The sequence below is a fragment of the Astyanax mexicanus genome, chromosome 7, assembly GCF_023375975.1.
Source record: "Astyanax mexicanus isolate ESR-SI-001 chromosome 7, AstMex3_surface, whole genome shotgun sequence".
In the NCBI taxonomy this organism is placed as follows: domain Eukaryota; kingdom Metazoa; phylum Chordata; class Actinopteri; order Characiformes; family Acestrorhamphidae; genus Astyanax; species Astyanax mexicanus.
In genome coordinates this window covers 35,231,367-35,253,456 of record NC_064414.1, presented here as the reverse complement: position 1 = coordinate 35,253,456, position 22,090 = coordinate 35,231,367, and the positions used below count along the sequence as shown (strand labels likewise).

The 22,090-nt window shown below is 35.3% G+C and overlaps 1 protein-coding gene across 2 annotated transcripts in view; it reads left to right on the top strand.

Annotated features, from left to right (window-relative positions):
- Nucleotides 1-6,503: 6,503 nt before the first annotated feature.
- Nucleotides 6,504-22,090, top strand: part of fbxw4 (F-box and WD repeat domain containing 4) — a 36,059-nt gene continuing 20,472 nt past the window's right edge. The window contains exons 1-5 of one of the 2 annotated variants that reach the window (XM_022684715.2): nt 6,505-6,898; nt 8,088-8,183; nt 9,056-9,244; nt 10,049-10,181; nt 10,331-10,425. In XM_022684715.2, the coding sequence (XP_022540436.2) occupies nt 6,714-6,898; nt 8,088-8,183; nt 9,056-9,244; nt 10,049-10,181; nt 10,331-10,425 (698 nt within the window). In that variant the 5' untranslated portion in view covers nt 6,505-6,713. Of the gene's footprint in view, nt 6,899-8,087; nt 8,184-9,055; nt 9,245-10,048; nt 10,182-10,330; nt 10,426-22,090 lie in introns of both variants that reach the window. The other variant, XM_022684716.2, reaches the window with a different exon arrangement.

Here is a 22,090-nt window from a genome sequence, read left to right as displayed (position 1 = left end):
AATCATTTTTAGCTCACCCTTTTACCTTGAGATTACCGCCTTTGACATCAGTGACATCACAACCTTCATACTGTTTTATTTGGGTGGACTAAAGACACTTTCTGCATGTTCAGCAATGAATAATATTAGTTTCACCTAATATCCATTATATTGTCTCCATAATTAGTAGAGGTAGTTATGGTAAAATAACAATGTAATTAAAATAATGTTAGAAAAATTTCAACATGAACAATTTAAAAAGTTTGCAACTCTAGGTCAATCATGTTTTACTAAATGCCAACTTTCACTTAAATTGTCCACGGAGTCGTGCATCTTTCCATCACAGGGTGGACAATTACATGCAAATGAAATTATAAAGTGATTAAGTCAGGACAATATCATTTCTGTGTAGTCTTATAAATATGATAAATAGTAAACAACTTAAAATCTTAAGTTATTTTTTGTAACATTTATAGTTTTTTGATAATAGGCTTTAGCAAAAGAGAACTAGAAGAACTATGGAGGTTGCATACTGCCACAGAGCGCTGCACTAAGAAGAGCTCACTGAAAACTCCTTAATGGCTCCTCTCTTCCAGCCCCTCACATATTAATGCAAAGTAATCATTCTGTTTAATAAAATGATCACTGAAATACGGACACCATGAGATAGATGACATAATACATATAAATCAACATGACCATTAAAGCTTCGCCCGCTAATACCAGCGGAACATTTTACCACATTAAGGCTGTTATATACAACCGCTAGACGGTAATATGACTTCATTCAATAATTCAAAATCCTAATAATTAGAATATGTCGCTTCAGCTCTGTGTCTATTCTGTGAATGTCTGCAGGTATATTAGTAAAACCTGGCAGCTTTTATGGTCAGTCCACCATGTGGTCAGCCTCATGTTATGCTAGGAACTGACCTGGGGTGATGGGGTCAAACCTGTAGAAAGGCCCGTAGCTCAGCATGACTCTGTGAGGCACAGCTTTTCCAAGTCTTTCTACTGGAGCTTATGTGGAAAGACTTGTAATCTGCTCTCCTGCAGGAAATGTTTTAACTGAGCATTTAGATAAATAATATAGAATAAACATGATGTATTAGTAAAGACATTAGAGTCCTGGAAAATATTTTACAGCTGCAACTGTTTTTTACACAACTATACAGCTTTGGAAAAAATTAAGAGACCGCTCCAATTTCTGAATCAGTATCTTTGAATTTGCTATTTATAGGTATATGTATATATAAGTAAAATAAACATTTTTGTTTTATTATATAAACTACGGATAACATGCAAAGAAAACAAGTTCATATTCATAAAGTTTTAAGAGTTCAGAAATTAATATTTTGCTTTTGAATAACTTTATGCCACTCCGGGTGCAAAAATTCAAGCAGTTCAGCTTGGTTTGATGGTTGTAATAATCCATCTTCCTCTTGATTATATTTCAGAGGATTTCAATTTGGTAAAATAAAAGAAACTCATAATTTTTAAGTAGTGTCTAAGAGCTGTAGAATAGATAAAATAAACTATAGTGAAATGTAAGAGGACTGGTGTTTATTGAAATGTTGGTAAGAAGCATAAAATTAAAGAAGGACATTCTGTAGGTTTAGTAACTTACTTCTCTATGAACTCCAGTCAATGTGAATGGATTTGTTCCGTTCCACCAGTAGTTCACCTGATTTACTTTTATGAAGAATTGATTTGTAATAGGCTTCCTCTATGACGTGGGAAGTGACACTAATCATGATGCATTTTTTATTTATTTCATCCAATGGTAGTATATTTTGTTTTTGACAAATGAACACACATACCCCTGATTAAAAAAAAAAGTCTTCTGCATTGCATCAACATAGAAACGACTAACACTTACTTACCAAGTCTTTTTGAAATATTTCTACAGTGGCAATATGCTAAATACAGTCATAACTGTTGTTTTAATGTCAGCTGTCGTGGCTCTTTGTTTAAAATGCTCAGATGTTTTTTTTTTTTTCATGTCATGAGTTTTGCAGTATGATATGTGTCACAGTATAAAGTACTGTTTAATCAATTTTTGTAAAACTTCTGTGGTATAAAAAAAACTGATACATTATAGAAAAACATGATCAGATCATCAAATCATAAAACTTTAATATATTGATATTTTCTTACACCGCTAACATATATGTGTATATTATTATGCTGGTATGGTATTTATTGTATTTATATATAGTCTTATTGTAAGTTTGGCCACTTATGTAAAAAACCTCAGACAATTTTGATATTCTAAGTGTAGATAAACTAACATCATCTACAGGGATGCACTTCTGCACATACTAAAGCGAGATACCCGTTTATTTGCATTATAGAACATTAGAAAACACAGAGCATGAGCAAAAGTAATGGCACATTAGATATGTTGTGGTTAATTTTGTCAAAATGTTAAATTTAATAATTGAATGGGAATTGTGGTCTAAAAATCTTTTTAGGTTTAAGCTTGTTTCCTGTAGAGGATTTTTTCTGTCATTTATTTTTACTTAGGAATTATTTAAACATATTTAAACATATTTAATCAAGGTGAAATGAGAGCGAAAGAGAGAAAGTGAGAAAGATAAAGCGAGAGAGTGAGTGATAGAGAGTAAGAATTGGAGTTCTGAAATTCTAAATACCTCCAAAAATTCAACATTTCTGACTGTATTCTACCTTTATTTCTTTATTGCAACAGTACATAAGATTTCCCCCATAAGAACACCTAAGACTCCCTGTAGTTTTCACATTTAGGACGGCCACTACTGATTAACAGGGCTTGATGATTTGCCACGGTCGTCCTGTATTATCTGGTTTGAGGTTCCCGTTAAATTTGTCTCAGTAACCATAAAATTGTAGAAACCAGAGGGATCCAGCAGGTTGTGGGAAAAATCACACCTTCTGTGTAGCTTGTGATGCCATGCAAATGAGGTGCAATTCCAGTGAAAAAGAGGGGACGCAAAACTGCTTTCATCCATTTTATTGAGCTGCAGCCATCATCCTTAACCCCAGATAAACAAACAGAGCTACCTTCTTAATTTGCTTAGGGAGCAATTTAGACTTGTACAAGGCCCCCTGCTGAACCTGGAGAATGCTTGGGTGAGAGAATGGGACGACCCAGACCTCTAAGCAGTCTCCCTTCCCATTCTGCTTCACCCCAACCATAAAATCATTCCAGCTAATAGGAGCTCAATTCAGGAAACTACATGAATAAAAACTTTAAAGTGCCTTAAGAAAGTCAGTACCTGTGCCAGTAGTCTGTTGACTGAACAAACAGTGGATTTTTTTATTTTTATTTAGAATTTAGAAACTTCAGGTAAACAAAGAAGAAGATTGAGAATTTGGAAAAACAATGAATAAATTAAATAAAATTAACAAATAAAACAAAACCACATCAGAAAATGGTTAAGAATGATTCAGAACATTGGCCATTTAAGAACTTGAAATTCACATTTAGGCCAAACAAACCAAGACTCTTTAGGTGTTTACAAGATTGTGCATCTTATAAGCAAGCCAGCAGCCAATCAGAGAGACATAATTGAAACACAAACACTGATTAAAGAGGAGATGAGTTCCGACAGTTTGATTGTTTAGAAATGGAACTTACGGAAGACCTGTTGACTTTTCCAATTGGATCCGTAATCTTTGTTTGCTCATGCATTTCTAAGACTGATTGTCAGAATGTTCTGAACAATTATGGGCTAAATGTGTTTGCCAGTCACACAGAGCACCCTGCACCCCTCTAAAGAGATCAAAAGGGGAGGCTCCCCCTCCTTCTTCATTTCCTTTTAGTCTTGTCAATTCAGCTGGAAAGTCAACCATAAATGATTTTTTGAGAAGTCTGAGTATTGAGGACATGGTCATTCCTAATGTTGCATATTGATCCTATATGCACTGTTATATTACACTGTTTATGTCTACACTGCATGTCTAAATGTTCTGTAGGGTCTACAGACTATTAAAACATATTTAATATGGACAATGTTTATACAGGTAGAAAACAAATACTGTCTGTGCATTTTTTGTATATTCACTGTACACAACTAAAAGTGATACTCTCCATTATAGTATATTATGTAGTACTAATACTAATAAGTCTTGTATAAAATTTGTGCTCATAAGTAAATTAGTGATTTTGTCAATTACAGTGATATGATACTTAATAGAAATATGCATTACATTATTAAACACAATTTGAAGCCAAAATATAACTGTAAATGGCCAATATCATGTATGATACATATACTTTTAAAAAGATTCTAAAAAGTTGCAAGACTAGTTCATTTTGAATTCATTATGTGATGTTACAAAAAACAACATATTAATTTTTAATATCCTGTATCTGCTGACCAGAAACATAATATCTTCAAAATAGTAATATTACAGGAGAAGAAAACAAAATATTTACCAAAACAAACAAAACATGTTTATATCCCAAGTCATTTTGGACTATTTCTGTTGATCTACTGTTTTTCAAGAACTATCAAATTCACATTATGTAAAAATGGTAAAAACAGCTTAAATAGGAAGGTTTAAGCTTGACAGCATGTTTCTACTGAAATTGTTTTTTTGGTACATAAACGAAACACAAAAGTTATAAGTGGACCTTAAGAGGCAAAAAAATGCTAGACACGGGCCTTTAAAAATAAGAAAGAAATGTTTTTCTTGGATTAGCTCAGAAGGTCAGTAGTGCACTAAACTACTTGGTCACCACCTTGAATAGTTTGAGGTCAAGCTTCCACTTCTTTCCTAACAAAAGCAGCTATCAAGTAGACACATTTCTGACAATCACATACCATAACCTAAGATCAAATGGACCCATTGTGGAACAAATATAAAAACATGTCCTACAATGACAAGCACTGAATGCTTACATAAGATGGAATCCCCAGTCAAAAAGGCCTGCCATACAAAAAGGAGCAGCTAAAGAAGAAGAAAAACATCAATGCAGTTGGTGGAGCCAAAGTGAGGGGTGGACACGGAGTGGAGTTGGAAAAGGGCTGAAATGAAGAAAAGAACAAAATTGCATTCCACAAGCTACTGAGCATGTCTTCAGAGAAGTCAAGTCTATAGAAGAAGAAGAGACAAGAGCTGAGAAGGAGTAAAAAGAACAAGCTATTGACCTACAGCTTTTGTCATACAGAAACACTAATTTGCAAAGCAGCTTTTGATTAGAATTTTAATTGATTTTCAGTGTTAAACCTATATATATATATATATACGTATATATATATATATATATATATATATATATATATATATATATATACGTATATATATATATATATATATACATTTATACACAATTAAAGATATCAAATTCGTTTCAACATTTTAAGCTAAAAACAAAATGCGCGCTCCAAGAGATTTTAGCTCTAAAATAACATTTAACATTGCCTAGCTTGTGAAGCCTATGGTTTGCTTGCAGTCATTATTAGGAAAGGCCAGTTAAAAAGCACATTTGAAACCATGAAACAGTGTGTTCCAGTTAAATAAAAAGTATTATTTCTAACAAGTTATCACATATCATAAGTTAAGGGAACTCAAAAAATTTACAAGGTATTCTCTGAACTGAACATGTTTTTTTGAATAACATAAAAATTCGAAAAGCCAAAATGATTATAACGTTACATTAAAATGTTAATGATAAAATACTCATTTAAAGGTCTCATTTTGCTAAAATCCACTTTTTTTTGTTCTTTGTAAAATACAATAGGTCTCTGTGAGTTGTATATGCATGCTGCATATGAAACTGTTATTCAATCTCCATTGGGAGAGTGGCGCAGCGCTGAGAGTTTGACGTTAAACAAAGTTTAAGGGTTAATTTTACCTATCACTCAGTGCTATATATTTATAACTAAGACTGTATCTCTGAAAACATTTTGTCCTTTGAGTTTTAAAGCTTTAAAATTGACGGTGGGTGGAGGCAGGACCCGCTCTCTGCTGCAGTGCTGTTAGCCAATCAGAAGTGACATATTTGCATGTATGAATATTTATGTACAAGAACTGAAATCCTGTCTTTCTTCAGAGACCACTAATTTAGTAAAATTAAGCAGGGCTTTACAGAAGCACCGGAGCATTTTTTCGCACAAAAAAACGCTCACAGGGCATTCATTCATACTGGAGACCACAGCTAGACATTTTAAAATGAATAAAAAAAAACTGCAAATAAAAAATAAGATGCAAATATATTAAAGAAGCTTGGATATTTATAAAATATAAATGTACAGAGAAATGTCAGCAGTAGTAGTATTAGATGTTCTGGAATGTGTATGTTATTTAGAGATACTGTAGAGATTATGCAGCAGGTTGTGCTAGAAATGTATCACAATATGATAAAATGATAAAATACTGGTATATTGCCAAGCTCTGCCTGAACAAAAACTGGGACTGACATTTTTTTAAATCAATGTTTTTTATTAATATTTTATTTGCGTGTTGTCATGATTTTCTGCCTAAAGCTGTAACACAGGATAAAAAAAATATTCCAAGCCGAAGTGAATTTATTTTTACTTTGCTTACAACACAGACCACGTGACCCACTTCAGACTGGAATGGCTCCCACCACTGACTGATTTTACACGCTGTGAAAAAGATGGGATTCTGTAAAGCTTTTCCTAAACCCAACAAATCAGTTCGCTGTAAAGACGTTAAAACACGTCGGATTAAAGTCACTGTGAGGAGTAAGAGGAGCGAGGCGCTGGATTTGAGACGGAGCCACCATGTCTCTGTTTCAGCTGCCAGAAGACGTTCTGTACCTCGTCCTGTCCTTCTTGGACTGCAGGTCTCTGTGTCGCCTCGCTCAGGTGTGCAGGAGGAGCCAGCAGTTCACCTACCGCGATGCGGTCTGGAGGAGGATAGCGAAAGACTTCATCAACACAGGAATGACCCGACTAGGACTGGACCTGTAAGCGCTTTACTAAATATAACAGCGTGCAAAACTAGCTAGCTTAGTCCGCTAGTTGGCTAACACGGTACATGGCTGTGAATCACGCAGCTAGCTACGTAAGTTACGTAGGAAAAGCTCCAGCTTTCACTAGAAACAGCGTATCTTGCAATTCTCTAAGATGTGCGCTCAGTCTTGTTTATGTTGTGTAGCATGTCAGCCTGTTTAGCTAGCATCTCTACATGTGTCTAAAGTTATTCACAGTAATTTATAATATAACCTATATGTGCTGTAGAAAACGTTAGGAATTACATTATGTTAACGTTAGCAACGTTGTGGCCTAACGTTATCTTAAAAACGTTTATTTCAACACTTACATTAGCTGGCTTTATTTTCCCAAATTAATTTTTGTATATAACAAAACCCAACGTTCACGTTTAAATAAACACTAGGATAGCCCGGTTTGACAGGGTAGCACAACTCGAGAGAACACAAACAAACAAACAGAAAAAAGTGGGATTCAAATAAAATTAAAACGTTTCAAAATATATATTGATTTATGATATTTGTTTATTTTTAATTAGTCGAAAAGTAAGTATAGTAAATGTCTATAATTTTACATTAGCTACACAACTTATTATTATATAATACAGTCCAACAGCATGATTGGAAATTTAGGAAGATTTGCTTGTTGCGATTCAACAACCGGACCCCTCTGTCCTTATGTCATTTTTTTGTGTTACAAGTGTAGATGGCTAATAACAATAAAAATAAATAAATAAATAAATAAATAAATAAATAATAATAATAAGTATGCAATAAAAATACAAAAACGGATTATAATCACCCATATTAACCTTAACCGTCTCTTAAAAAAGAGTGCTGAACAATAGTTGCTGCTTTTTCTTCACACTGTAAAGTTCAAGCTCATCCTTAAAAGATCTTTTAGTTGATCAGGTTTAGGTCAGAGGATTGTGGAGGCCAAACACTTTATTGTTTACTACATAATTTTTATGTATCTAATATTAGTCTACAATGTTACCTACAATTAATCACAGTTCATGTCAACAATGCACTTTTCTTTTGAATTCATAAACGTGGTTCTCAAATAATGTCCCCACATTTTAAAATTCATTGTAAATCAATTTCTTATTGTGCATCTCAGTAGTAGTGGTAAATGTTAAAGCGTGTCTTTCACTAATCCTATCAGGTATCCTGGCATTCCATTAAAAGACAGAGTGAAGGTATCCCAGAATTGGAGTCGTGGTGTTTGTCGAAAAGATGTCCTTCTGAAATGGAAGATTAAGTGAGTTCCTGTTATTTTTGTTCACAGTAATAATGCAGTCACGAAGATGTTGTGGAGATTGCAAGGAGGGGGCCATGTATTTTATTTTGTTGGACTTTTTGGTACTTTACTTGAACAGCAACTGTTAAACACTTCACAAAACAATCGCAGTGTTGAGGAACTCTATTTAACTTCCTGCCTTCACCTTCTACAGGAGGAGCTACATTTAATTTAAACTTAATTTAGACTACTCTTTGGACTGCTCAGCATCCCGAGCTACATTTTAAAGACCCTCGTAAACGTTCATACATCTACTCTTTATAATTAGTTAAAAGGAAAGCAACACCAGAATATCCTCACCAAGAGGATCGGATTGGTTCTAAAGATACGGTGAAGCATACAGGTCGACATGACTTGTCGTGGTTTACCCGGTACACAAACCACTCCTGTGAGCACTGAACTCACAGCACTGGCACGTCCACTTCACCAGATCTTCATAACTGAGTTTCCTTTTACAGAATAGGAAGAGTAGATGTTTGAATGGATGTTTTAAATTTAGCTTCTTCACAGCCTAAACAGTCTAAACAGCCTGCTGCACTGTTGGGTTTCCATACCATATCTATCTACTTTATGATTAGTGTCCACAGCGGTCACAGTTGAAGGAGAAATGAAAGGCAGAAGGGACACTGAAACATATTTTTATCTTGTATCACATGAGAAACATTTTTTGAATACCGAAATAGAATTGTGATTGTGTGTGTGTTGTTGACCTTGCCAGCATATATCAGGAATCAGTGTGCTTTTTATTAGACACTACATCATCTAAGTCCTTAGAAACCAGTTTGAGCTACATGTGTAGGAGTAATTTCCATTCCTTGATTTTTCCCCCACAGCTTGTTGCCGTGGATACAGCTGGATGATGATGTGCTGTATCTGTCTCAGGCAGCAGACATTGGAGCGTACCATCTCAGGGGTGCTGGAGGGGGGAGGTTTCAGCATAATAGGTTGGGTGTGTTTTCGGGACACGAAGAGGATGTGTGTAGATTTACTCTGACAGACGCACATCTTGTCAGTGCTGGAGGGTAATTATTTGTTTAATAATTCAGAAATTAGCTTACTCTAAATACAGAAACACTGATATTTTCAGGTTTGTTTGATTTTAGTAAACTAGACTTTTCAAAAAAAAAAAAAAAAAAAAAAAAAGTGTGTTTAAGGCTAGAGGTTGTAACAGTGCGCTGAAACATTGAGGTATTGCAAATAAAACATTTGGCCAAAAGCTGAATAATAAACAATCAATGCACTGGTTGAAGGTTTTTGTTAAATTTGGCCCTTTTCTCACCATTTTCATAAATTATATATCCTCAATATATTTTTGTTCCTTTAAATTACAGCAACAAAACCACAATTAAAAATATTTTTTATAATCATTGAACATTTTTTGTATTTAACATTTTAGTAGACATACCAACAAAGCACAATATTGTTCAGAATTTTCACTTATTTGCACCAAGTTTGAAAGTGCCATAATCAGCAATATAATTTCTGTTAGCAAGTATTCGGTGCATCCTTACTTAATTTTAAGACATCAATTCTTAGCTTCTGAATTGTTATTTAGTTAATATTCTTCAGGGTAAAGCACTCTTTTTTTTAACATTTCAGTGCTTGGCACAAACAAATATTGTGCACTGTAAATTGTATATATATATATATATATATATATATATATATATATATATATATATATATATAATACTGTGATTTAGTGATATTTTAGTGAAAGTTATATGGGACACATGGTTTACTGATGTAAATTTAGTGATAACTTGCTCTAGGTTTATGAACTTAATAACAGTTTTGGTGCCTAAAATGTTTTTATCTTCTCGCAGGGATGGGAAGATAATTGTTCATGACAGAAAAAGTGCTGAATCTGTGGCGTTTTATGCCCATGAGCAGGAAGTAAACTGCATTGACTGCAAAGGAGACTTGATCATCAGTGGCTCACGAGACAGGACTGCTAAGGTAGGCTTGTAGTTTACAGTGTAGCCCTTTTATTTTATGTTCCATACAACTCTTTCTGACACTATTTTAAATTAGAAGTTATAAAATGGATTAATTTTGTTAGGTATGATCAGTGTGTGACTACATCTTGTTTATTAATTTATCTTTAGCTGTGGGCCTTAACTCCAAAGCCATTCGGCAGGCGTCTTCATACCATGCCTACCGATGACCGAGTGTGGTCTGTGGCCATTAGTCCCTCTTTATGGTGAGCAAATGTTTTTTTTCTCTAATTATGATTATTAGTTTTTTCAACTTTTCTAATGGACTGTACAATAACATGCCAAAAGTCTTGGGATAGCATTATGTACATTAATCATGTGATCAAGTGTTCTCAGGGGATGACTAGGGAATACCCGCACTTGTATTAGTTCTGAGGTGTTATCCACAACATTTTTTCCAAATGAAATGGGTAAACTTTAACCCCTGTAATAAAATGTAATATATAATATATGTTTAACAGGTTCATACACAGCTCTTTAGTTATTTTTTCATTTTTTTCTTATAATATTTGGTAACTTTAGTTTGAAATCAGGTATTTAATTATTTAAAATTTACCCTTATAAACTTTGTTTATGATTTGTTTGTGGACTTGGATTATGGACTTAATTACAGAGTGTTAACTATTGTATTATTATTGTTAGTGTTTTGACATTAACACCATTTTTTACGACAAGCAAAACTTGCATGGAGAACTTTCCTGGCCAAAGTTCAGCCTCCTCACTGGGGAGGTTAGTTACAATGTAGCCTACCAATGAAAACAATATGATCACTCCATATTCCCCAATCAAATATATATTATATATATATATATATTTCAGTTTTATCCTGATGATATGTAGAAATCAGCATAGAATTCTTCTGAATTTTCTTTGTTTTTTGTATTTGAAGCTGTTCCATCAGCCACTAAGTCTGTTACAATATACCCCACCAACATTTGCACGTCTGCCATTTTAATTTACATTTTTTATGAACAATAGGAGCTAAAAACAAGATTGATGCTTTCATTTGAAGCAGAAATGTGTCGGTTGATTTAATACGTTTCTTATTAAAAACCTAAAACATTTATATTAGACTACGTTGCAGAGTTAGTTGCCCATGATACTTTTTTATGATCTCTTTTTATTTGTGAACCGTGGTATTTAGTAATTCATCCTTATTGTTTTTTTTTTTTTTTATTAATGCTGCTGTCAGTGTAAATCTTCACTAGACCCCCAGCATCTACCCACTTTCATCAGGGTGAATTTGAGATTGTCCAAATAAAGAATGTATTAGATGGTTTAGGAAAGGGGGTGGAGGCCATCGTTATGGATAGAGGGGTGAAATGGTCAGAGACAGGGATCTCCAAAGCAGGTGGCCAGAGCCTTTTTTATATGTACTCTTCAATTTATTGCCATGCCGTTGCTTTGAAGTCAGTTAGCTAACACCTCTGAAATGCAGATGGAGGAGAATGAGAACCTGGCTCTTAATGGTTAGAAAGCAGAATTGTGCCCCCTCATGGTGCAGCATATGTGATTTTCCTTCTAATTAATTTCCTAACTTGTTAATTCTTATTAACTATTGCTGTAGATTTATCTGGTTAACCATATTGCATATATCCTTTTAGTACAGCCTTGATTGAGCCTGGGGTATTACGGACAAAAGACCTGAATATTTGCCCTTAGAGAAGTCAGACAGATACAGTGAGCAAAGTCATTTTCTCCTAATGTGACGATCTGGTTAAAAAGTAGGGTATAAAGTGAGACGAAAGGGGGAAAACTGGCAGGATATAATGTCGGAGCAGGGTCGCCTTCACCGCTGCTGCCTTTGATTGCTCAGCCATGTATACACCCACACACTTAATGACACACAGCCGCATGAAGCTGTAACACTAGCACTGAGCCTCCACCTGCCTCTGTGTGTCGGGCAGCTGATCTGTCGAGCGCACCTTTGCAGTGCCTCTGAACGAATGGAAACATCTTGCCCGGGACATGACTAAAGGCCTTTGCCAGGCTCTTCTATTTCGCCCTTTGTTGCAGCACAGGCTGTGTGTAGCTGAAGAAAGGCACCTGAACAAATGCAATGCTTCAATGCTGTTTTAGCCGCTCAGCTGAATTATTAAACCCCAGTGCCCTCCCTCCTCAACCGCGAATTTAGATTTCTGAATAAGAGACGATTATCCACGTCATTAATTCTCCAATTTGATGGCTGAAATAGCAGGCCTCTGAAACAGACTGCTGCACCCAAATAATGGACTACACTCTTTCTAATAAATTGACAATGGGAAAGTTAATTAAAATGGCCAGAAATCAAGGTGTCAATTAACCTACAGGCCTATTTGGTTATAAACATGTCTGTTTGTGATGTGGCAACAGGGATGAAACACAAATTTGGAAATTTTAAAAATGATAATTTTCTGCTGCTGTGCTTAAGCCAGATAAATGAAAATGAGGCCTGAAAGTATGAGATAATTGCTGTAAGTGCAACAGTTCTACTTTTGGTATCGTTGTCATCCTAACGCTGTTCAATATAATTGGAAACTGGAGAAGTAAAAATCCTGCTTAAAAAATATGAACATTTCTGTTGGTCCATTCATCATGAAATTGTTATATTATATTTAAAAAAATTTATTGCCAACTTTAAATAATGACAAAAAGTAAAACTAAAATTGTCAGAGCTAAAGGTTTTGAATAATGCTGATGATATATTCATTTGAAACAGTACAGACCACTGTTTGGTCAGATCATGAGATTCATTCTCAAAACGATCTTCTCTGTTAGATTAACGCTAACAGCCTTACGTAATAGTGAGAATCATCATAACTGCAATAACCCATGCCTGACTCTGTGTAATTTCCAATAATTCAGTCCCCTAAGCTTTGAAATATCTTGAAGGTGGAGAATGGTAATGGGGGTTACAAAACGGTGATTGCACATAGTGTGTTTTAATTTGGGAAGCTGAGTGAGGAAGAGAAGGGAGCCCCTTGTGTTGCAAATGTAATTGTTCCAGCTTCACGCCTGAGGTATCTAAAGGACAGGGAGTGAGACAGGAGGCACAGCGGTGAACGACAGGATCCTAAAGAAAAGAAGAGGGAGGGAGAGCAGTCAGAGAAAGAGAAGAAGAAGAGTGGGTGTGCTGCCGACACTGATGTGTTGGAGATTTTATTATATGTTCTGGGCCGTGTAAAATTAGTTTTATTTTTCTGAAATTACATATTATTTTTTCTTATTTCTGTATATCTTTTTTCCATTTAAAATGTTCTATGGTATTTTACAATTTTTCCTGTTCTTTCCTATGTTAACTGCAGTTACACAGGCAATAGCAAAATCGTACTGTAGCATACAAAGCACTGTGTTTATTGAAATAATTGTTGATTACTAAAAAAATACCTAGATATTCATAAAATTGTAGAAGTGTACCCAAGACAAGTGAGCCTGATGAGGATCGTCTTCATGTTTAGAGCGTTTAATTATGGTGTAAAGAATCACAGATCTCAGCTTCATATCTGATCCCATCTTGGGTTGTATTAGTGACTTTTATTTTGACACAGTTTGTTTGTTCATGTTAGTGACTTCTCTTTTGTCAGGGTAAACACAGTCTGTTGCTTCAGGCTCTTGTGGCACAGTGTTTGTCTTTGGTTCATATGCATCCCAAACCATAGGGGAGCGATCAGAATGGATAATTTATCTGTGATTTGTTGCATATATTATATATACATATATTAAAAGGACACACTTAGTTCACAGATAGTACACAGTGCTTTTATTCTATGGGGTGGTTTCCCAGACAGGGATTAAGCCTAATTCTAAACTAATTTTCCTCTTTAGTTGAGAATCTCTATTCAGAAAGCTGTGTAGTTCAGGACTTAAGTGCCTTAAGTGTTTTTTAGGCCTCAAATCAGAAGTTTGCAATTATGTTCTCTGCGTAGTTTAGCCTTATACAGCTCTGGAGACCAGTTATGAATGATGATTTTCTTTGATTTTACCAAATTGAAAACCTCTGGAATATAATCAAGAGGAATTTGGATGATCATAAGCCATCAAACCAAGCTGAACTGCTTGAATTTTTGCACCAGGAGTGGCATAAAGTTATCTAAAAGCAGTGTGTAAGACTGGTGGAGGAGAACAAGCCAAGATGCATAAAAACTGTGATTAAAAACCAGGATTATTCCACCAAATATTGACTTCAGAACTCAGTACTTTTTGAATATGAACTTGTTTTCTTTGCATTATTTGAGGTCTGAAAGCTCTGCATCTTTTTTTGTCATTTCAGCCATTTCTCATTTTCTGCAAATAAATGCTCTAAATGACAATATTTGTAATTGGAATTTGGGAGAAGTGTTGTTCGTAGTTTTTAGAATAAAACAACAATGTTCATTTTACTCAAACATATACCTATAAATAGCAAAATCAGAGAAACTGCGTCTCTTAATTTGTACCAGAGCTGTATGTAACAAAAAGTCCAAAATAACACTAATGTAATAAAGTTGTGGCTAAGGATTTGCAACCATTATTCTGTTAAAATACTGTTTACTGACGTGTATCAGTATGTCTTTCTCTTTCCTCTTCTGTCTATGTATTTACCGTCTACTATCTTTTATCCTGCTGTCTTTCTGTCCTTTTCACTCTCTTTTTCCCTCTGGTCCACCTTCTTGTCAGTTTTTCCACTGAATATAATCTCAAGGTTCATTAAAGGGACATCATCTGTAGAAAAAGGCCCAGGTTGGTTCTCTTTCGTCCTGTAACTCTTTGCCGTGAAGATGATGAATTCCACTCTGTATTCTCCTTTTTTCTGGAATTGCTTTTCACAGTTGAGTTTTTTGGGGTTTTTTTTGCCAGGCAGGGGATCACACTGCTATTCTGTTCAGTATTGCATCATGTGCTCAGAAACCCAGAAACTCTTATGTTTCTGAAGTTTTGTCAGTCTCAGAAGTCTTAGTCCTTTGCAGAATGGAATGAAGGATATGAACTTTGAAGATAACTGGTAGCATTCAGCAGCCGATGCTGCATTGTAAACACTACCCCTGGAACTCTCATAATGGCGTCATATGGCTGGCGGTTTCAGTTTAACTGTGAGGACGATCAAAAAGAGCCCTCTCTCCCATCGTGAAGGTAATGGCTGCTCTGGCCCCCTGCATTGTTCTCATTTCACTTCAGTGGCTAGCTCTGTCCATTTGCTGTCTCATATGAAAGAGACAGTGATCATGCAGAAGAAAAAAGAGCAGAAGTAAAAGCAGGTGGAATAATCTTTAATTTGTGATCTTGATCCTTTGGGCTTGACACCCCCCAGTTCCACCACCCTTCTTCTCAGCCAAGCCTGCGTCCCTCCCGTCTGAGTCCAGATTTTGTCTGTCATGTCAGGCTTCAGTCACCCGCTCCCAATGTGGATTCATCTGCTGCAGTCTCAAAGCAGACTCTGATTGCTACTAATGGCCTCTGATTAGCATATGCTTTATTCTGAAGGCTCTGTTTTAGATCCTGGAATAACTTGTCCAGTTAGTTGATGTGGCTCTCTGTGGAGAAAGCAACTCTTTCAAGTCTTTCAGCTGCTCTAATTGGCACTTAAGCACGTTGACCGTTTGGATTGCAGTCGTTTGTTTGTTTGATGGTTGTTTGCAATGAAAATCAAAAATTGTGTACTTTTTTAATCATTCTTTTAAAATGATTTTTTAGGATTAAGATTTATTTTTTTAATATACATTTATTTATCCAACCCTTTCAAAAGTAATGTTTTGGTCAGTAAAAAGTTCCTTTGGGACATTTTTGTGAAAAATATGCCAATTACTGTTGTGTATATGTAATTGTTTTATACAGTACTAGTTAAAAGTTTGGAACTACCTTCTCATTCAATGTTTTGCCTTATTATTTTTATATATATTTTTACATTGTAGATTAATATGAAGATATTAAAATTTTAAAGGAACACACGACATTATGTAGTAAACAAAAAAGTGTTAAACAACCAGAACTCTATTGTCATAATTGCTACAAAATGTAGCCAGTTTTAAATTGAAAGCGTTATAACCTTCGCCTGAAAAGGTAAAATTTGTGATATTCTAGTAGGAATAAAAATCTATAATATAAAATACAGCTCTGGAGAAAATGACAAGACCACTTCAGTTTCTGAATCAGTTTAGCTGATTTTCCTATTTATAGGTATATGTTTGAGTAAAATGAACATTGTGGTTTTATTCTATAAACTACGGACATCATTTCCCACAAATTCCAAATAAAAATATTGCAAAGAAAACAAGTTCATATTCATAAAGTTTTAGGAATTTAGAAATCAATATTTAGTGGAATAACTCTGTTTTTGTTTACAGGTTTCATGCATCTTGGCATGTTCTCCTCCAACAGTCTTACACACTGCTGTTGGATAAATGTATGCCCCTCCTGGGGCAAAATACAAGAAGTTCAGTTTGGTTTGATGGCTTGAGATCATCCATCTTCCTCTTGATTATATTCCAGAGGTTTTTAATTTGGTAAAATCAAAGAAACTCATTATTTTTTAATTATTTTTCTAGAGTTGTGTTGTGGGATTTCAAGATAGCACTAAACTGAGGATAATTCTGTAATACAATAATTTAAGTTTAGGGGTTTCTATGCTGAGTTCTACATGTAAATGCAGTTTCTGTATTGTGATAACTGGTAAAGATTTATTTTCACAGAGTTTCATTTATATTGACAGAAGTGAGTGTAATAGAATCAGGCAGCATGTAACTCTGGTCTTATAATAATGTGTGACCAGTGTAGGAAATGTTTGAAGTCTAGAAACATTGTATCTTGATAAGCAGTAAAAGGTCACATTAGATAGAACACAACAGAACATATCTGCTCGCTTTCATTAATAGAGCCTTTTTTAGTCCTGTCTTCTGTATTTCAGTTTAACATTTTTGCTTAATCCTTTTTTTTTTTTTTTTTAAACCACGGGTGAATGTAGAATTATAAGGAAGCATCGGTGAGTTTGTGATTGATAGTCAGCCAAATTGTTTCCTGTAATGTCAAACACGTTAGACCTTTGCTAACAAGATAGGGCTTGTTGAGTCTGCAGCGCTCTGTCCGAGAGTGTGTAACTCTAGCCGATGTGTGTACACTCACCACACCAAATCGTTTGTTCTCGGATCCTCCTCCTCTCAAAGTGTCCTTTGGTCTCACACAGGCTGAAATTACTTGTTAGTTCACCTGATAGTGACAAATTTGAAGATGTTCATAATTTGTCACTGTCATGTTAAAACCTCTTCTGAGCCTCTTTTGAAAACACAAGCCACCTTTTACACCTTATAGTAACCGTCTGAACAATTAACACACTTCAGTTTCTGAATTAGATTCTCCAATTTTGCTATTTTTAGGTAAATGTTTGCGTAAAATGAACATTGTTATTTTATTCTAAAAACTACGGACAACATTTCTCCCAAATTCCTAATAAAACTATTGTCATTTGGAGCATTTATTTGCAGTAAATGAGAAATGACTGAAATAATAAAAAATTCAGAGCTCCAGATCTCAAATAATGCAAAGAAAACAAGTTCATATTCATAAAGTTTTAAGAGTTCAACTACAATATTTGGTGGAATAGCCCTGGTTTTTAATCAAAGTTTTCATGCATCTTGGCATGTTCTCCTCCACCAGTCTTACACACTGCTTTTGGATACCTTTTTGCCACTCCTGGTGCAAAAATTCAAGCAGTTCAGTTTGGTTTGATGGCTTGTGATCATCAATCTTTTTTAATTTGGTAAAATCAAAGAAACTTATCATTTTAAGTGGTCTCTTATTTTTTCCAGAGCTGTATAATCTGTCAATATACACTAAAATTAATAGCAGTTAGATTTTAGAATTGTTGTTATTGCTTTGTAGAGCAAAGAGCAAATGTATGCAGCAGAGATATATATCACTGTACTAAGTAGCCATGTAAAAATATTTAGATAAATATATCATGTATCAAACATGTTTTTAAATATCATGATACAAACCTTTAGCATGTTGCCCACCCCTATTTCTGACATATTATTTTAACAAATTTGTCTATAAAAAAACGTTTTTTTTTCCCCTAAACATCTGTCATTTTCCTAAAAAACATGTTAATTAAAAGCATATTACTGAAAAGAAGGTGTAACCTTTCAATTAATCTGTAATGATTAAGGGATTAAGGTTTTTTTTTATAGTACCTAAGTAACATGGTTAACAGTCATTTGTAACTCTCAAAAGTATTATTAATTAAAATGTTCAGCAGATTACTTACAAGTTATGAATAAAGCATACATTTCTCTGAATTCCAGCTTGCAGGTACATTGTTCTGGTATATTGCTCTTTTAATTTTGTGTTTCACTGTTCTTGGAAATTGACTCTGTACCACATTAATACTTAATACTTATTTAACAGCAGCCAATGGAGGTCGAATCTGAAGGACTGATTGCTGCCAACAGAATGTCACTTAGACTGTTGTGGAAGCAGGAACAGTTTTATGATGATATGATGATGAATACTTATTTAATATAAATGTTTTAATAATTTCATAACTATGGTTAAATGTATGTGATGATTAGATGCTGAGGTCATGTTTGTTGAATTATGTCAAAGTGTTTATATACTTGCTCTGTGATTAACATTGATTAGTAAAGTGAGCAGGAAGAGACATGCATTTTGTAGCATCTTTAAGTGCTCAGTTCATATCGACTGGACTGTGCAGGTTCATGCACGTCTCTCAGCGAGCTGTGCATGCGATAGGATGGCCTGTGACAGTGGATCTGCGTGTGTCTGCAAGTGTGGAGTACACAATATCTCAACAGTTGTAGTGAGTCCACTGATCAGGCCAGGGAGATAGAGGGGGAGGGGGTGCGAGCCATCGAAGAGAGAAGCAACCCCAAGGAGAGGTGAGAAAGGGCCCTTTTTTGGGGAGCCTGTTTTGTCTAGAGTTGGTCAAGCACAACTACAAAGATGTTGCAGGGGTACTGCCTTTGAAATTTTCCAAAGAAAATGATTGTTGGATAAACCGCCCCCAAATCGCCTCTCTCTGGCAAACGGAGGGAGCATGACCTCTGACCCTCGGTATCAAAGTACAGGGAGACTCAGGCCTCTATGCCGCCCCAACCCCACCCCGCCCCAATTTCACCCCCATTGCTCCACCCCACTCAAGCGCAAAAAAGAGAAAGAGTCGAAAGAAAAAAAAAACTCTGAAATTCACATCTTTCATTCTGCCTCTCGTCCCACTCTCTCTCTCTTTCTCCCTCTCTCAAGTCTAGCAGAGCGAGCTGTGTCTTAGGAGTCAAGAATTCAATTAGTTTAAAAAAAAAACAAGTGAAAGAAAGAAAAGAAAGAGGCTGCAACAATAAAGCGATAACGGACAGAATGTGCGTTCCCACACGTTAAATACAGGGCGCTTACTACTGAAAGCACTGCATGGGAGCTATAGCCTCTGACTGCAGGTGGTGTCCTGAATAATTGCAGTCAATATGCGCCTTCTATGCAGGCTTTGCAGAAGCAGATCATTAGGCACATGCCACATACAGGTGTTCCCTAGGTGCATTTGAGATGGAAACTTCTGGTACTCTCTAAAAAGCATTTTTCCCTTTAGAAGAAGAAGGAGTCCTACAGGAGTTTTTATACTTTTGTGTAGAGTTAAAGTTATGTCCGAACTGAAATTAACTGTGAATAACTCTTTTTATTTTAAATCAGCCTGTAATGAACGTATCATACAATATATGGACATAACTTGATAACTATTTTTTTTTTGCTAAATTAAATATTAGAGCCCTGTAAGAAAACTGAGCAGATATGTAAAGTTATTCAAGAACAGTTGTAGTTGTTTTATGTGTATTTATGTAGAATACTTAAAATGCACAGCTCTAGAAAAATTAATAGACTACTTCATTTTCTGAATCAATCTATCTGATTTTGCTATTTATAGGTATATGTTTGAGTAAAATGCACATTGTTGTTTTAATCTATTAACTACAGACCAACCCAAATTCCAAATAAAAATATTGTCATTTAGAACATTTATTTGCAGACAATGAGAAATGGCTGAAATAACTAAAAAGATGCAGAGCTTTCAGACCTCAAATTCATATTCTTCAGTTTTAAGAGTTCAGAAATCAATATTTGGTGGAATAATCCTTGTTTTTAATCACAGTTTTCATGCATCTTGGAATGTTCTCCTCCACCAGTCTTTCACACTGCTTTTGGATAACTTTATGCCACTCCTGGTGCAAAAAAATCAAGCAGATCAGCTTGATTTGATGGCTTCCTCCTGATTACATTCCAGAGGTTTTCAATTTGGTAAAAGAAACCCATCATTATTATCAAATGGTTCTCTTATTTTTTCCAGAGCTGTATATCCCCGTAACTGCATTATTATGCTACAAATTGGTCTTTACAAATTACAATAATGTGTACACAATATATTGTGCAAAAGTACTCTGACAAGCCTAATTTCATGTAGTTTTGTAACAATAACAAAAAAGGTGTTATTGCACAAGGCAAGCTTATTTTAAAACAGTCCAAAATCCCTCTCTATAGAAGGACAATCATGTGATCGAAAGATCTTCCCGAGCTGCCTGCAGCCCCAAATGGAAAGAAACATTCAAAAAATGTGATTGTAAATTCCAGATGGAAATAACAGTGCTGGCCGAAGTGGCTTAGCAATTACCCACAGCATTGTAGGCTTGTGTTGCACCTTGCATATGTCATAATGAGACAGGTGACTGATGTCCTGGAGCAATAAGACCAATGTGTAATGTGTGTGTGTGTGTGTGTGTGTCTGTGTGTAACAGGCTGTAAGGTTTCTCATATTTTTGTCCAAACTGATCTGGGGCTGTTCCACCCAGCTAAGCAAAAGGCGGTGTGTGGAATGTTCCTCTGACCTCAGACACAGGGGACATGGACAGAAAGCCAAAAGGTCTGTGAACTCGGGTGTGAGTTGAAGTGGGGAGGGGGGAGAGGGCGGGAGTGCAGACACAGAGAGGGCGAGGGAGAGAAAGAGCGAGGGAGACCCTGCCTATTGTCCTTTTCAGAGCGATATAAATACATCATAACCCTTTTCAATTCAAACATATTTAGAGGCAGAGATGAAAGCACTTTTACAAACTAGATACATCCCCTCTTACAAAGCCAGGGGTCAACCAGAACAAATGAACAACCTCCTCCTGGCCCAAAGCTAGCACACTTGAAAGACAGACTGATGTGCTGGGTTTATACTCGCTTTGAACCCCATTTGTAACCCCTAAATTTGTAGGGATTCAGAGTGGGGTGAAATAATATCATTTCTTTTAATGAATTAAGCCCTGACACTGCAGGGTTTATATTTAGTGACTACTATGATCACATAATTCAGTATTTATAGTAATTATAAAGCAGTGTTTCTTACAATTTTATTTTGACTTATATTTCATTGCAGACATTATGAACCCAAGATATTTCATATTTTGTGTAATTAATTAACTTCATTTATTCAGTAATATTTATCTATTCCTGCATTTTAGGGCTACAGCACATTCTGAAAAAAATGTTTGAATGGTTTTGCATATTTCACTTTTTTGTTTTATTCCATTCTTCCTGCAAACGCACCTTCTTATCTTTGATCTGAAACTCACAGAATTAATTTATTCCAAAATATTTTAAAAACTAAAGCATTTCAACTGTGTGATGGTTCATCTCAGGTGCCTTTGAGCCCAGAGATGTTGATGCCAATTCTAGACATGGTTAAATGACTTGTTAATGCAGGGCTGTCTAAAGGTTGAAGACTGATGTTCAGCTTGCACCTTTGCTTTTTGCATTACACTTTGGTTTAGTGGTTATTATGCAGAAATATGAAAATCTTTGTTGTTTCTAATAATTTAAAAAATTTCCCACATTTGTTGACAAAATCCTGGAAATCCTATCCTAATCTTTGATGCTGCT